A 13139-nucleotide genomic window follows, 5' to 3' on the forward strand; every position below is an offset into this window, starting at 1 on the left:
GAGAAAACATCGAAGTTGCCAAAAATCTGGGAACATCGCTGGTGTGCCTTTTGTTCCAGCTCTATAGTAAACACGTGCACTTTTGTTTTGTTGCAATGGGAAAAGTCCGGAAAGTAAAAACACGGACGCTCTCCGGCGTGGAAACCTCATCTGATCTTGAGCACGCTCTGGACTTGGAAGCATCGGGCGAGGCGGGGGGCTGTGGGCCCATCGAGGCGATCTGCTTGCACCTGCAGCGGCCGGATGTGGAGGACAAGCTGAACGGACTGCACTCCTTCGCCGTGCTGGCGCTGCGGAAGGAGAAGGTCCGGGAGATATGTGGCAGTGACCTGGCCCGGATTGCGGCGCCCCTGCTTTGTGACAAGGAGGGAGCCATCCGGAATGCGGCAGCTGGTGCATTCCGGAACTTATCGGTGTTCGGGACGGAGGTGTGCGACTTTCTCGTGGAAAGCGACATTTTGACCGCTCTTCTGACACTAATCCGGAGCTATGATCTGACAAGGAATGGCTTCGAAAACGAACTGCATGCGGACACCTTCCAGCAGGCCATTCATCTGCTGCGAAATCTTTGCGAGAGCTCGCCCACGGCCACAGAAGCCTTCAACCAGGCAAACTTCCTTCACGTCCTGCTGCTGGGCTTCGACTACCGGAAGTTCGGCCTGGAGGCTGCCATTTCAGTGGCTCAACTGCTGCTGGTGGTGTCCGAGAGCAACACCAGCTCATGGAACGTCCTGGCCAGCAGTAACATACTACAAGAACTTCTTGCTGTTCCCGCAGAGAATCATGCGCAGCTGTACCTTAACGCTTTGGCTGCTGGTATCCTATGCAATGTTCCCGCTTGCTCGGCCGCCCACACACGCGAGATCCTGAACAGTCTGGATGAACTACTCTCCATCGATGCACAGGCCCAGATTCTGAGCTGCAAAAACGAAATCCAGAATGCCAAGTCGAAGGATGAGGTGCCAGTGCTGGATATTTCGATGGATACGGAGGAGATGACGGAATCCCAAAGTGCAAATCAGTCGAAACCGAACCAGTGCGATGCTGATGCAGCACTTACAAATCTGGAGCACTTGCTAGACGCCCAGCGTCTGGTAGCTGAGATCATCACCAACCTAGGCTCCAGCGATGACCAGAGCAATTGGGATTCCGACAGCAATCAGTCGGAGACTGAGAGCGTGGCCGACTACGAGATGGGAGACGAGGCAACTGACAGTGGAACGGGTGGATTGCCCGCCAATTTCCTGGAGACTATCAAGCAGAACAAAGTAATCGAAAAACTTTGGCAAAAAGCTCAGCCCTTAGATCCTGCCTTGGAGGAGCTTGTTTCTCAGCATGAAAGTATCAGGGAAAAAGTTTCCAAAATGCGGGTGTCCTATTTGATTTGTCTCCAGAACCTATGCAACGTGCTGCCCGCAGAAGATTTGGGAGGCTACAGCGATATTTATAACATGTGGATGAACTTGGGCCAGCAGGCCTTTAAGGGAACCGAAGATTTAATCGTAATGGAAGCCATCACCTCTCTGATGCGTTCCTCCCTAAGTTTGCTCAAGGCACGCAAGGATCTCTTTGGTCAGATGACCGAGAATGACCTGAATATGATTATCGAAGGAGCCAGAAAGTGCACAGATCTAAATATCCGAGTTAACTGGAACCGAATGCTGGGCACTCTGGGCTCCTTGCTGTCAGAGCCACTGGTTAAGGTTATAACCCTGTATATATTGACTTGGTGCGCTGAGGAGGAGGATCTGTGGGCTCTGTCCGAAGGGCTTGATGCGCTAATGGACATATTCGCCGTGGAGGACTGGCCCCAGATCATCGCGGAGCTGGAGATGTGCGATCGCGTCCAGTCCCTGGAAGTGGTGTTCAAGTCAAAGCTCCGACAGCAACGCCGCGAGCTGAAGGAGCGACGGGCCACCATCTACACTGTAAAGACGAACTTTGCACGATTCGTTTCCTATTTGAACAAGAACTGTAAACAATAAAATCTACCTGACCACTGACTACAAGTGCATGTTAATACTTAGCTCCAAGAAAGGAAGGTATTCTTCGATTTGTCTTCTAATTGTGCTCTTTTTTTAGTGGGGTAGACGGTTTATCTTAAGGTATCTTGAAAGCCTAGTAGCTCGTCAGGCACCATTTTTGAAATTTGATTAATTAAATAGAAAAGGCTTTTTGTTCACCGAAACGGATGTCGGCATGAAACCCGACTGTTAAATAAAATAAGTGCATTCAAAGCTTAATAAATCTCTAAAAATGTATGTTGAAACTCTACAACTTGGATTTGGGCTCAGGAGGATTCTTTTCTAGGACATTCTTCATTTCGAAAAATGACTGCTCAAGGGTCTTGGCAAATTTTAGGTGATCCGTAATTGGACAATGGCGCCAAGCAGATATGGCCAAAATGATGTCGCTATCACGAGGATTATAGCAGCAAGCGTATCCATCGTCAGTCGCCGGTCCATAGCCCATGAAAGCATCGTATTTAGTAGCCACCTGTGAGGTGGACATGCGGAAGTGACTCGACTTCACGAAACCCGGCGATTTAAAGAACTCTGGAACGGGCTTGCTGTTCTCCAGAGCCATTAACTTCAGCCCTAGCAGGTGACGATCGACTCCTTTTCCCTGGAGAGCTAGCTTGGCGTACGTCTGATGGGAAGTAACTGCCTCTCGAAGCTTCCTAGCCCGCTCCTGGTCTGTGGCATTGGAATCCTGCATGGCCCGGGAAAAGGACAAGGATTCGTTGGAGCACGACCGTATGGTTTCCGTGCGGCCGCCATCGAAAATGCGCAAGTGTGCGGACTCATATTGCGCGGGTGGTTCAGAGTGCATCCTGTGAAATCGAGTAAATTGGTTAATTTGGAAATCTCTAACGTTAGGCCTAGCCAGTTACTTGAAGAAGGCGAGCTGCAGCGCTATCTGAATAAAACTGTCTGGGCCCAGTCTCTGTTTTTTAATGAAGTCCTTGCCAAACCCGTCGAACTTGAGAACCTTCATCTGAAGCGCGTCGGCAAGTTTGTCGACGTTTTCTTGAGCGGCTGTCAATGCTTTCTCCAGGCTTTTGTTACTTGAAGAAAGCAGTAATTTCTGTGCGGGAGTGAAGTCCTCCGAGCCGCTGTCACCGAAGTTGGGATCTTCCTTCCTGAAAGCAAACGCATTAGCTTAGCTCCTTACACACGTCGTTCCACTCACATCTTCTGCACCACATAGTCCATCATCATTGCGATGGGCTGTCCTTCAGCCGGCGAGTGCTCGTAGGTGAATCCAACATTTCCGTTGGGGTTTACTACCAACTGAATAGTCTTGTCCATCCATCGGTTTCCACTGTTGGTTTTGCTGCCGCTTCCATGGATCAGCGATAGGATCAGTTCGTTGGCCTCTTCACCGTCCTTTAAGGGGGTAGCCTCGTCCAGCGAGACAGTGAACAGAGCACTCTGAATGATCTTAAGGGAGTCCCTGTTTCCCGGCGAATCTGACAGATACTCATAGGCTTCCGCCCAGTTGTCCCTCGAGTCGGTGGTCAGAATACCAAAGGGAACTCCCACGTTTGTTTCCTTCTGCATTATGTTTTCCAGCTGGGCAGCTAGGCATGGGGCAGCAATAAGTTTTCCGTCCTTGCCGTATATTTTCAGCTGATAGAAGTGGTTCCTGTAGATCACCACCACGTAATCTGAGCTGGGGTTGTAGACGATCTCGTCTGTACCCCTTCTGGGTATGCGACAGGTGCCGAACACCTTGCCAAACTGGCTGTTATCCAGCTCGTTCTTGCCCATTTTCACAACGGGAATTTTGTTGGCATGCACCATGTCGTTGAACTCACCCAATCCGAAGATTACCCTGGCCGTGTAGTCCACAAAGGCGCGCGAGTCCTTAAAGTCCTGTTTGGGGAAGGTCATGCCTGGACTCACGAAGACGGTGACCGGATCCCGATATTGCAGGTAGGCAGCTTTTAGCCAGCGGTGAGCCAACCAGTTCTTCTCCTTGCTGCCGGTCTCCTCCAGGAGCTGCTGCAAGTCGCGTCCCTGATTCTTCAAGAACTCGGCGGTGATTCCCTTCTGCTGCTCCAGTTCCTCGGGCGTGAGCAAGGGTTCCACGGTGGTCATAAAGCGGTTCAGCGTTTCCTCTAGCGGCAGAACGTGGTATTTCAGGAGGTTTGGCTGCTCCAAGGCTGCGATTTTCTGGGCGGTGCTGTAGCTGCTGGCGGGTAGCGCCTTCTTGGCAATGCCATTCTGGGACTGCTGACCAAGCGAGCTCTTGGTCTGGAATGCGATTAAAGGCGGGCTGTAAAGGGCAGATGCAGGAGTATAACAGCAAGAGCGTACCAGGTTCCATAAAAGCTTTCCGTTGCGTCCGAACTTCATCTCGTTGTCGGGTCTTTCGGGGATTCTCTCAAGCGGTGTGCTGCAAGACATAGGAGTTGTATTCATGGGTCAGTGCTTGGACCGCTGGCAGCGCTCCCCTTGTAGCTCGAAGTTAACCTTTGATATTTGCTCATAATCTACAGCTATAGGAGGCGATAAATAAGTGGCTCACGATTAGCCGCCTGTGGAGGAGATGCAAGCAAAACGGCAGTTGGCTGTCAACTGGCAGTCAAGAGAGCCATCCACGTAGGCAGAAGGGTATGGAGCTCACCTCGACGCTATCAGCGACCGGTTTACTTTCACTCTCACTCTCACACTGCGCTCCTCGATATGCAGGTATGCGGTTTATTAACTGAATACCTTATGCTAAATACAAGTTTAAATTAATAACATCATGCTGCGCTTGTCCTTTCCCCTCATATTAAAATGATCTAGATTTTGTTTACATTTATATTGCTTTGTTGGGTTATTACCTTCCTTATGCAAACCAAAACAAAAAACAGCTGATTTCCTATAGCAACAAGTGCAAATTTAAGTAGGTGCTCATATAAAAGCTCAATGCAATTCGTTGATTTTGCTGTAGTACCTATTTCAATAGCAAAACTATTACAAAATGTTTAATAACTCGCCAAATATTTAATTTTAGGATAAAAGAATACTATCGATATTTTTATTGTTCGCGGGCTATCGATGTTTTCAGCAAACCAGACCGGAAACAATAAAAAGTAGGGGGATTCTTTTCGCATTCCAAATCCAAGAAAATTTTGTATATCCGTTACTATTCAAATTTGAAGAATTAAAGTACTTATAAAAGTTTAAATAATATTGGTCAAAATATGAATGTCATATAAACCACTTAAATAATTTTTATTTCGCTGCATGTTCCAAGCTTTCAAAATTGTAATTTCACGGATTGATGCGTTAAAACGTACATTTTGCAAGGCAGTCTTCAATACGCCATGATCTCTGGATGGAAAATGTTGGCCTTTGGGTTGACCTTCCTGTCTGCCATTTTGGCCACTCATTTGGCATCAGCTCAAGACACCACCACAGGGGCGACGGAGACCACGACCAGTGCAGCGGAAAAGGATAGTGGCACTACAGCTCAGGGAGCAGCGGAAAATAGCACGGATTCAGTTCCGGACTACTGTGATCCCTCGCTGTGCAGCCCTGGCCACAAGCACGTGGCCTGCAACGATACGATCGTAAGTTATTAAACTTTAAGATGTGCCACGTAGGCGCATAAAAATAACATTTTTCATTAGTAAATTGGTTTGAAAATAATTAACATTCTTAAATAGTTCTTAATTTCGTATTTTATTTTTATAAAAATCAGATGACTATATCATATAGCTGCCCTAGGAACATTCGTAAAATTGGTGGAAAAACAATAAAATAATTATAATATTTCTAAGCTAGAAGGTTATATGTTAAAAACACGCAAAAGATATCGTTTCTTTACATTATTTTCCCACCAATTTTCCGATCGTTCGTATAGCAGCTTTATGATATAGTCGTCCGATTTTGATAAAATTGAATTTGAAATTGCAAACTTCTGACTGAAATCATTATACCCTCTGTAAGGGTATAAATACTATATCTTTGGTTTTAATACCCTTTCAGAGGGTATATTGATTTCAGTCAGAAGTGTGCAACGCAGAGAAGGAGACGTTTCCGAACCCATAAAGTATATATATTCTTGATCAGCACCACTTGACGAGTTTCTCCAACCATTCTGAAAATATTTAAAATTACATTTTTAAGGGACTGCATAGCGAGTGTGCAATTGACGCTGAAGTTGTAAACATAAACGATAGGCTGGAAAAGTTTTTACTGCACCGCTTCAACGAGCTTCGTGATAGCGTGGCCAAGGGGGGCTTTAACGGACTCAGCCCGGCTGCTCGCATGGGCACCTTGAAGTGGGACCAGGAACTGGCTTTCCTGGCCAAATACAATGTGCACGACTGCGTCATGAAAAGCGATGAGTGCCGGAATACGAAGACAGCAGTCCACGCAGGCCAGACAGTGGGCTACCGGGCTATTAGGGGAAAGATCCCGGACTTGGAGGACATCCTCAAGGACATAACAGCGTTGTGGATGCGGGAGAACGCAGGAACTTCGATGCTGGACATTATCAAGTATAAGGATCCGCATAAGGGGTGAGATTTCTCGTTTCATGAAAATAAACCAATGTTTAATTACCATTTCCGCTAGGCCGCCCAAGTACAACTTCATACAGATCGTTCTGGAGAACGCCGAGTTTGTGGGCTGTGCCATTGTTCAGCAGACCCATAACCGCTGGCTGCAGACGTTCTTCACCTGCAACTATGGACACGCTCCCGTGGTGGGAGCGAGGGTGTACGAAAGCGGGCAGCTGGCGGGAAAACTCTGCAAGACCGGAGTCAACCCCAAGTACGTGCATCTCTGTTCGGAAACCGAGACCTACGAAAAGATTGGGCCGCCAGCTGGGAACTCGTCAAACGCAAAAGTTAAACCCAGAACAGTGAGGAAAAGTGACTTCGTCATGCTAAGCAGCGATAAAATTCAACCCAGAGACGGAGCAGCAGCGGCGCCAGCACCTGAAGGAGGAGCAGCCACTCCAGCAGCCCAGGCCGACGGATCAACCACAACAGGCGCTCCAGGAGCTGAGGGCGGGACAACCGCAGCAGTAGGGGCAGGCGAAACCCCTGCTCCAGCGCCAGGAGGCGGGGGAGCACCCGGTTCCTCAGAAGGTGCACAAAAAGCTGGGACACCGGGCTCTGTTGAAGGTGTGTTGGAACCCAAACCGGAACCCCTAGACAAAGACGCGCTGGAGAAGAAATTCGCTCGCTTCCTGGCGGTGATGAAGCACGCTGAGGAGTACCACGGTCGTCGCAAGATCGTAATTATAACCAGCAACCACGAGGTGGAGGACTATCGCTCGAAGAAGAAGGGCTTAAAGTTCAGAACCTTGGAGCAAGCTGTCTACAAAAGGATTCGCAGCCGTCGCCAGAAGGTGCTACGCAGCGGAATAATGCTGCGGACCATGAGTCACAGTGCCGGTGCAGGCCGACGAAGTCGCTCGAAAAAGAGCTCCTTCTGGGCGCCCGAGTGGGTGGGTATACCTTAATGTTCAAAACTTCTTTCTCGGATTTTAGAAAAAAATTTGATTTACATTGTACAATTTGTCAATAAATATTTGGAGTTATTTAACATATTTGATTAATTGTTGGATAAATTATTACTTGGCTTAAGACTTTTCATTAATGTAAACACAATCTATTTTGATCGACAATAAAGTAAAGCACAAGTGTTTTTGGCGTGACACATAAATTAACAAGAGAGATTAATTGAAGGTCGGTTTATCAGCTTTATTGTAGAATGGACATTTAGGAGAAAAACACATCTCCATTGTGACAGCAGATTTTTGAAACGTTGGGTTTTCAGAATAGTATTATGCGTTCGTCTCAGGCCGTACAATAGAGATCATTGTTGAGATGTTCTGATTCGATTCCCGCAACAAGCTGGGCATCCACCTATATAAACCTGTTATCTGCCGAGATAAGTCAAACCCCATCAAGCATCTTGAAAATCCGTTCGAAATGAAATTTCTTCTGGTTCTGGCCTGCTTTGTCCTTTATGTGTCCCTCACATGTGCCCAGAATAGCTGCGTCGGTCGTCCTAGTGGTAAGTTTACAATTGAATCCTAAAGCTGTGGAACTATATCAAATTTACTCTCCAATAGGCCAACTGAACTGCCTCGGGGGTAAGCATGAAGGACGCGGAGGACGCCAATGCCGAAGCAGTGCAATGGACGAAATGTGGTACTGGGACCAGAGATCCAGGAGGTGCATGAAGATGAAGTATCTTGGATGTGGCGGCAACCAAAACCGCTACTGCTCCCTGAGGCACTGTCAAAGGTCGTGTCCCTAAACTCGTATATTTGTAATATTTTTACCCTGTTTGATAATACGTCTTTGCTTCAGTTTTATCCAATGTAATATGTTAAACAATAAGATTATAATAAACAATTAATTACTCTCTAAAAAAATCATTTGTATCAGGGGCAATCGTAGTTAATCAGAAGAAATTCAAAATTCGGGAAATGTTATTAGGAATACTGGTACTCTTATGTATCAATAGAGTCAAATAAATCTTTCATTTTTTTTATTTTTCAGCTAATCGACATAAACTAAACTACAATTAAACCTTTTCACGCTGCATCGCTTTCCAGATGGCGTTCATTCGAATGTGCCCCTCTCGCAGATTACTGAGCATGGCTTCGACGGTGCCTTCGACTGGGGATGATGGCCGGATAACGCCAGCCTTTCTGCATGCGCCTACATGGCGTTCGTGGCGCCATTTGGTCTTAAATGTTTTGTTACAGTGCTCGCAAACGAGGCCTTCCTCGTCGCCATCCTCCTCGCCATCAGAAGCAGCTTCATCCGGCTTGTTTGCTTTGCCGGACCTATTCGGACTGAACCATTTGGGCTCTGGTTTTATGAGCAATTGCGTCTTGTTCTTGCGCTGCAGCTCCTCCTGGTGATTGTAGCGGATATGGTTGAGAATCTTTGAGGTGCTGGTCTTGGTGCGATCGCAGAGGGTGCACTTGAGGTAGGATCTGTAGGGCAGATGTTTAAAGTAGTGCTTTTGGAGAAGCGACCTATTGGTTGTTGGCTGCACCTCGCGGCAGTGCAGGCACATGGCCTTGCGCCCCTGCTCCATGATCTTGAAGCTGTTCTCGACAATGTGCTCGAAGTCGTGCTTCTTGAAAACGTGCGCGCGCCATCCATCCATGGACGCGATTTCCTTGCCGCAGTTTGGGCACAAGTACGACACGAGTTTAATCAAGCCGTTGTTGGACATCTCAGAGTCTGAGTCACGGGTGGGCGTCGTTGAGATGCGACGACGCTTAGCCGCTGGAACGACTGGGTCTGATTTCATCTCCTTCTTCAGCTGGGCCACTTCCTCCTTGCCAAGAGCGTCGATCTCAATGATGACCACCTCCTGATTATCCTGAGGCAGTTGCGTTTCCACTGGTCGCTGCTCTTCATCTGCTTTTGGCCTGCCCTTGGTGGTGATTGGTCCATCCTCAAAGATCTCCTGGCAAAGGGCATCCAAATCGTCTTCAAACTTGGGCAGCTTTTCCTCCTCCTTGCGCACAATGTCCTCGTAGGCATTCAAACACCTGTCCAGATTTTGCTCACTGACATTTGTATTGACTTTATTGGCGACAGCAGGAACTGTTGCCGCTGCTGCCGCTGGTTGAGTGGGAGATTTCTCCAACTCCGTGTTCAGATCGATGTCCATGAGCGCCTTTTGCAGCAGATCCTTTTGCTTTCTGTTCACGGACCCTTTGGGGCGGCCGCGTCCCTTTGTAGGGCTCGCTGGACCAGATCCTGCCACAGTGGCCGTCTTCGTTTGCTGCTGCCGTTTCATCTGTCGCAGTTTGTTCTCGTACTTCTCGATCTCCCGCATGTGCGTGTCCAAGAGGTGGACGTTCAGAGCCCTGCGCCTTGTGTACGCCATGCGGCAGTGCACGCAGCGGTAGGTTTCACTGTGCTCCAGGTGCATGAAGTAGTGGTACTGCAACAGGGCAATCGTCTTGTGGGCGTTCTCCACCCACTTGAAGCACAGCTGGCACTCGTGGAAGCGCTCGTCGATCTGGATGAAGTTGAAGTCCGAGTAGGTCTTCTTCAGATAGTCGTGTTTCTGTGGAATGTCACAAGCCATTAAACGATGCTAGAGCTTAGGGAAAATCTTCAACTTACCGTGTTCAGATGCTGACGCCACTCGGCCTGTGTGCGAAAGGCCTTCCCGCATTCAGGGCATATGTATACCATGTGCGCCTCCAGGCGCGCGTTGAGGCGGCTCTGCTCGTCCGAGAGGGTCACGTTCCGCGACATTTTCCTTTATTTTCAAGCGTCCAATTGCCCTAGTAAAGTTAAACAATCCAAATTACACTAATTCCGCGAGAGCTAGAGGTGGGCGATAACCGGCACAGAGTAACTGCATTAACTGTCACAGTGAACTGTTATGGCGGTCACTCTTTTTGTATTTCCAAAATGGTTAAGTGGTTTAAAATCTATCACAAATAAACATTTATTTTGTTTTTGCCTGTTGTTGGGTTAGAAACCTAAAATATAATAAAATAAATATTTAACAATGGGTAAAGAGAGACAGCCATGGCTTTCGATAAATAACAGGACCATTCACAGCAGTTGTGTTATCGGGCGGCAGGCTCATCACTAGGAAATCCAGCACTTCTGCCCGCGACTTGAAATAGTTCGGAAAATATATTAGAATAGCCGTTAATTAGGAACATATGATAGTTATTAAGCGTTATAGTGGAACATATAAGCATGTCGAGTGGGTCGAAGTCGACGGTAAGTCCAGAATCCGACGGCGCTCTGCTCCAGTACGTCATTTGCGCACCTACCTTGTTCTCTTTGCAGCCGAGCGCTGCTAGCGGGGGCTCCACGTCCGCAGCTGCCGCAGCCGCTGCCTCCGTCGCCTCAGGATCCGCCTCCTCCTCCTCCAACGTGCAGGAGTTCAAGATCCGGGTGCCCAAGATGCCCAAAAAGCACCATGTGATGAGGTTCAACGCCACGCTAAACGTCGATTTCGCCCAGTGGCGCAATGTGAAACTGGAGCGGGAGAACAACATGAAGGAGTTCCGGGGCATGGAGGAGGACCAGCCCAAGTTCGGCGCTGGATCGGAGTACAACCGGGATCAGCGCGAGGAGGCGCGGCGAAAGAAATTTGGAATTATAGCGCGAAAGTACCGTCCGGAGGCGCAGCCTTGGATCCTGAAGGTTGGCGGCAAGACCGGAAAGAAGTTCAAGGGCATCCGCGAGGGCGGCGTGGGCGAGAATGCCGCCTTTTATGTATTCACCCATGCACCAGACGGCGCCATCGAGGCCTATCCCCTGACCGAGTGGTACAACTTCCAGCCCATTCAACGATACAAATCCCTGTCGGCGGAGGAGGCCGAACAGGAATTCGGTCGCCGCAAGAAGGTGATGAACTACTTCTCCCTTATGTTGCGGAAGCGTCTGCGCGGCGACGAGGAGGAGGAGCAGGATCCAGAGGAGGCCAAGCTGATAAAGGCAGCCACCAAAAAGTCCAAGGAGCTCAAGATCACTGACATGGACGAATGGATCGATTCCGAGGATGAGTCCGACTCGGAGGACGAGGAGGACAAGAAGAAGAAGGAGCAGGAGGACAGCGACGACGGAAAGTCCAAGGGCAAGGGCAAGAAGGGCGCAGACAAGAAAAAGAAGAAGCGGGATGTGGATGACGAGGCTTTCGAAGAGTCGGACGATGGTGACGAGGAGGGTAGAGAAATGGACTACGACACCAGCTCCAGTGAAGAGTACGAACTCCGGATTATTAACATTTATCCTATTGTAACCACTATTTATCCGTTATTACAGCGAACCAGATCCGGAGGCAAAGGTGGACAAGGACATGAAGGGAGTGGCCGAGGAGGATGCACTGCGGAAGTTGCTTACATCCGACGAAGAGGAGGAGGACGAGAAGAAGTCTGATGAGTCCGACAAGGAGGACGCCGATGGCGAGAAGAAAAAGAAGGAAAAGGGCAAGGACGAGGGATCCAAGGACAAAAAGAAGAAGAAACCGTCCAAGGACGACAAGAAGGGCAAGTCAAACGGCAGCGGAGACTCGTCCACAGACTTCAGCTCCGACAGCACGGACTCCGAGGACGACCTCAGCAATGGGCCGCCCAAAAAGAAGACCACCTCCAAGGACAAAGACAAGGAGAAGGAGAAGGAAAAAGAAAGCGCTGCCAGCAGCAAGGCCTCGACCAGCAGCAGCAGCAACGCCAACAAATCGCGCTCGGCTACGCCCACGCTCTCGACGGATGCCAGCAAGCGCAAGATGAACAGCCTGCCCAGCGATCTCACCGGCTCGGACACCAGCAACAGTCCCACCAGCACCCCCGCGAAGAGGCCCAAGAACGAGATCAGCACCTCGCTGCCCTCTTCCTTCTCTGGCGGCAAAGTCGAGTAAGCAACCCCTTGGAATCTTTACTGGAATACGTATTGATCCTTTTTTATTCTCTCCTTAGGGACTACGGCATTACAGAGGAGGCAGTGCGTCGCTATCTCAAGCGAAAACCCCTTACAGCCACCGAGTTGCTTACCAAGTTCAAGAACAAGAAGACGCCGGTCTCGAGCGACCGGTTGGTCGAGACCATGACGAAAATCCTGAAGAAGATAAATCCCGTCAAGCACACCATCCAAGGGAAAATGTATCTCTGGATCAAGTAGCCTGCAGTCGTGTGATTTTAATATTTTACCATCCAAATGCACTATTGTTCCACTTAATATATTCTCAACCATTTGAAATTCGTGTTTAAATCGGGTTAACATCAGAAAGTAAAAAATTAGCATGTATGTATGATAATAATCTCCCAAAATTAATGAAGTCAAAAGAAATAATTTGATAATCAAGTGAATTATTAAATAGGCACGTTTCTGTTGCAAACTTGAAAAACAAAATGTTTAGAACTGGAACTGCTATTGAAATTGAGTCGTAAAATATTGGAAAAACCTAACTAAACAGCAATCCCAATCGTATCGCGAGTTTTTTGAAATTATTTGCTTTTTAAAATAGAGGATAAAAGATTCAATTTGAAGTACAATATTGCGTATTAAAATGTTAATATAGCTATTTATTTATCTACACTTATATTAAGAGACTCACCGACAAATAATCAATTCAAAGGAATATATTTGAGTGCGTTTTTTGAATTTTCAAAAAGACGCTTTTGTTTAC

At 48.1% G+C, this 13139-nt stretch overlaps 6 protein-coding genes across 8 annotated transcripts; 4 read left to right on the forward strand and 2 right to left on the reverse strand.

Moving 5' to 3' along the window:
• The first annotated feature begins 16 nt into the window (after positions 1–16).
• On the forward strand, positions 17–2003 carry LOC108027176 (uncharacterized). The gene has a single exon (XM_017098464.3). It carries the CDS (start codon positions 96–98, stop codon positions 1983–1985), a length of 1890 nt encoding a protein of 629 aa, XP_016953953.1. The 5' UTR covers positions 17–95; the 3' UTR covers positions 1986–2003.
• Positions 2004–2231: 228 nt separating this feature from the next.
• Positions 2232–4972, reverse strand: LOC108027175 (carnitine O-acetyltransferase). 3 transcript variants are annotated; one of them, XM_017098461.3, is made up of 5 exons: positions 4835–4972; positions 4323–4401; positions 3193–4259; positions 2894–3142; positions 2232–2833 (listed from the first exon to the last, which is right to left on the reverse strand). In XM_017098461.3, exons 2-5 carry the CDS (start codon positions 4359–4361, stop codon positions 2272–2274), a joined length of 1917 nt encoding a protein of 638 aa, XP_016953950.1. In that variant the 5' UTR covers positions 4362–4401; positions 4835–4972; the 3' UTR covers positions 2232–2271. The 3 variants fall into 3 exon arrangements, with proteins under 3 accessions (XP_016953950.1, XP_016953949.1, XP_050745026.1); XM_017098460.3 differs by lacking the exon at positions 4835–4972 and adding an exon at positions 4479–4606; XM_050889069.1 differs by lacking the exon at positions 4835–4972 and having other exon boundaries at positions 4323–4463.
• Positions 4973–5306: 334 nt separating this feature from the next.
• LOC108027177 (uncharacterized) lies at positions 5307–7557 on the forward strand. The gene is made up of 3 exons (XM_017098465.2): positions 5307–5566; positions 6126–6520; positions 6576–7557. Exons 1-3 carry the CDS (start codon positions 5321–5323, stop codon positions 7468–7470), a joined length of 1536 nt encoding a protein of 511 aa, XP_016953954.2. The 5' UTR covers positions 5307–5320; the 3' UTR covers positions 7471–7557.
• Positions 7558–7877: 320 nt separating this feature from the next.
• LOC108027136 (U-actitoxin-Avd3l) lies at positions 7878–8391 on the forward strand. Its single transcript, XM_017098353.2, has 2 exons — positions 7878–8027; positions 8086–8391. The coding sequence occupies exons 1-2, from the start codon at positions 7943–7945 to the stop codon at positions 8271–8273; spliced, it is 273 nt and encodes a 90-aa protein (XP_016953842.1). The 5' UTR covers positions 7878–7942; the 3' UTR covers positions 8274–8391.
• A 99-nt stretch (positions 8392–8490) lies between these two features.
• Positions 8491–10469, reverse strand: LOC108027347 (uncharacterized). Its single transcript, XM_017098764.3, has 2 exons — positions 10112–10469; positions 8491–10052 (listed from the first exon to the last, which is right to left on the reverse strand). The coding sequence occupies exons 1-2, from the start codon at positions 10244–10246 to the stop codon at positions 8544–8546; spliced, it is 1644 nt and encodes a 547-aa protein (XP_016954253.1). The 5' UTR covers positions 10247–10469; the 3' UTR covers positions 8491–8543.
• A 108-nt stretch (positions 10470–10577) lies between these two features.
• LOC108027346 (general transcription factor IIF subunit 1) lies at positions 10578–12709 on the forward strand. Its single transcript, XM_017098763.3, has 4 exons — positions 10578–10726; positions 10796–11715; positions 11777–12367; positions 12430–12709. Exons 1-4 carry the CDS (start codon positions 10703–10705, stop codon positions 12629–12631), a joined length of 1737 nt encoding a protein of 578 aa, XP_016954252.1. The 5' UTR covers positions 10578–10702; the 3' UTR covers positions 12632–12709.
• Positions 12710–13139: the final 430 nt, after the last annotated feature.

The sequence above is a fragment of the Drosophila biarmipes genome, chromosome 3R, assembly GCF_025231255.1.
Source record: "Drosophila biarmipes strain raj3 chromosome 3R, RU_DBia_V1.1, whole genome shotgun sequence".
NCBI classification, from domain to species: domain Eukaryota; kingdom Metazoa; phylum Arthropoda; class Insecta; order Diptera; family Drosophilidae; genus Drosophila; species Drosophila biarmipes.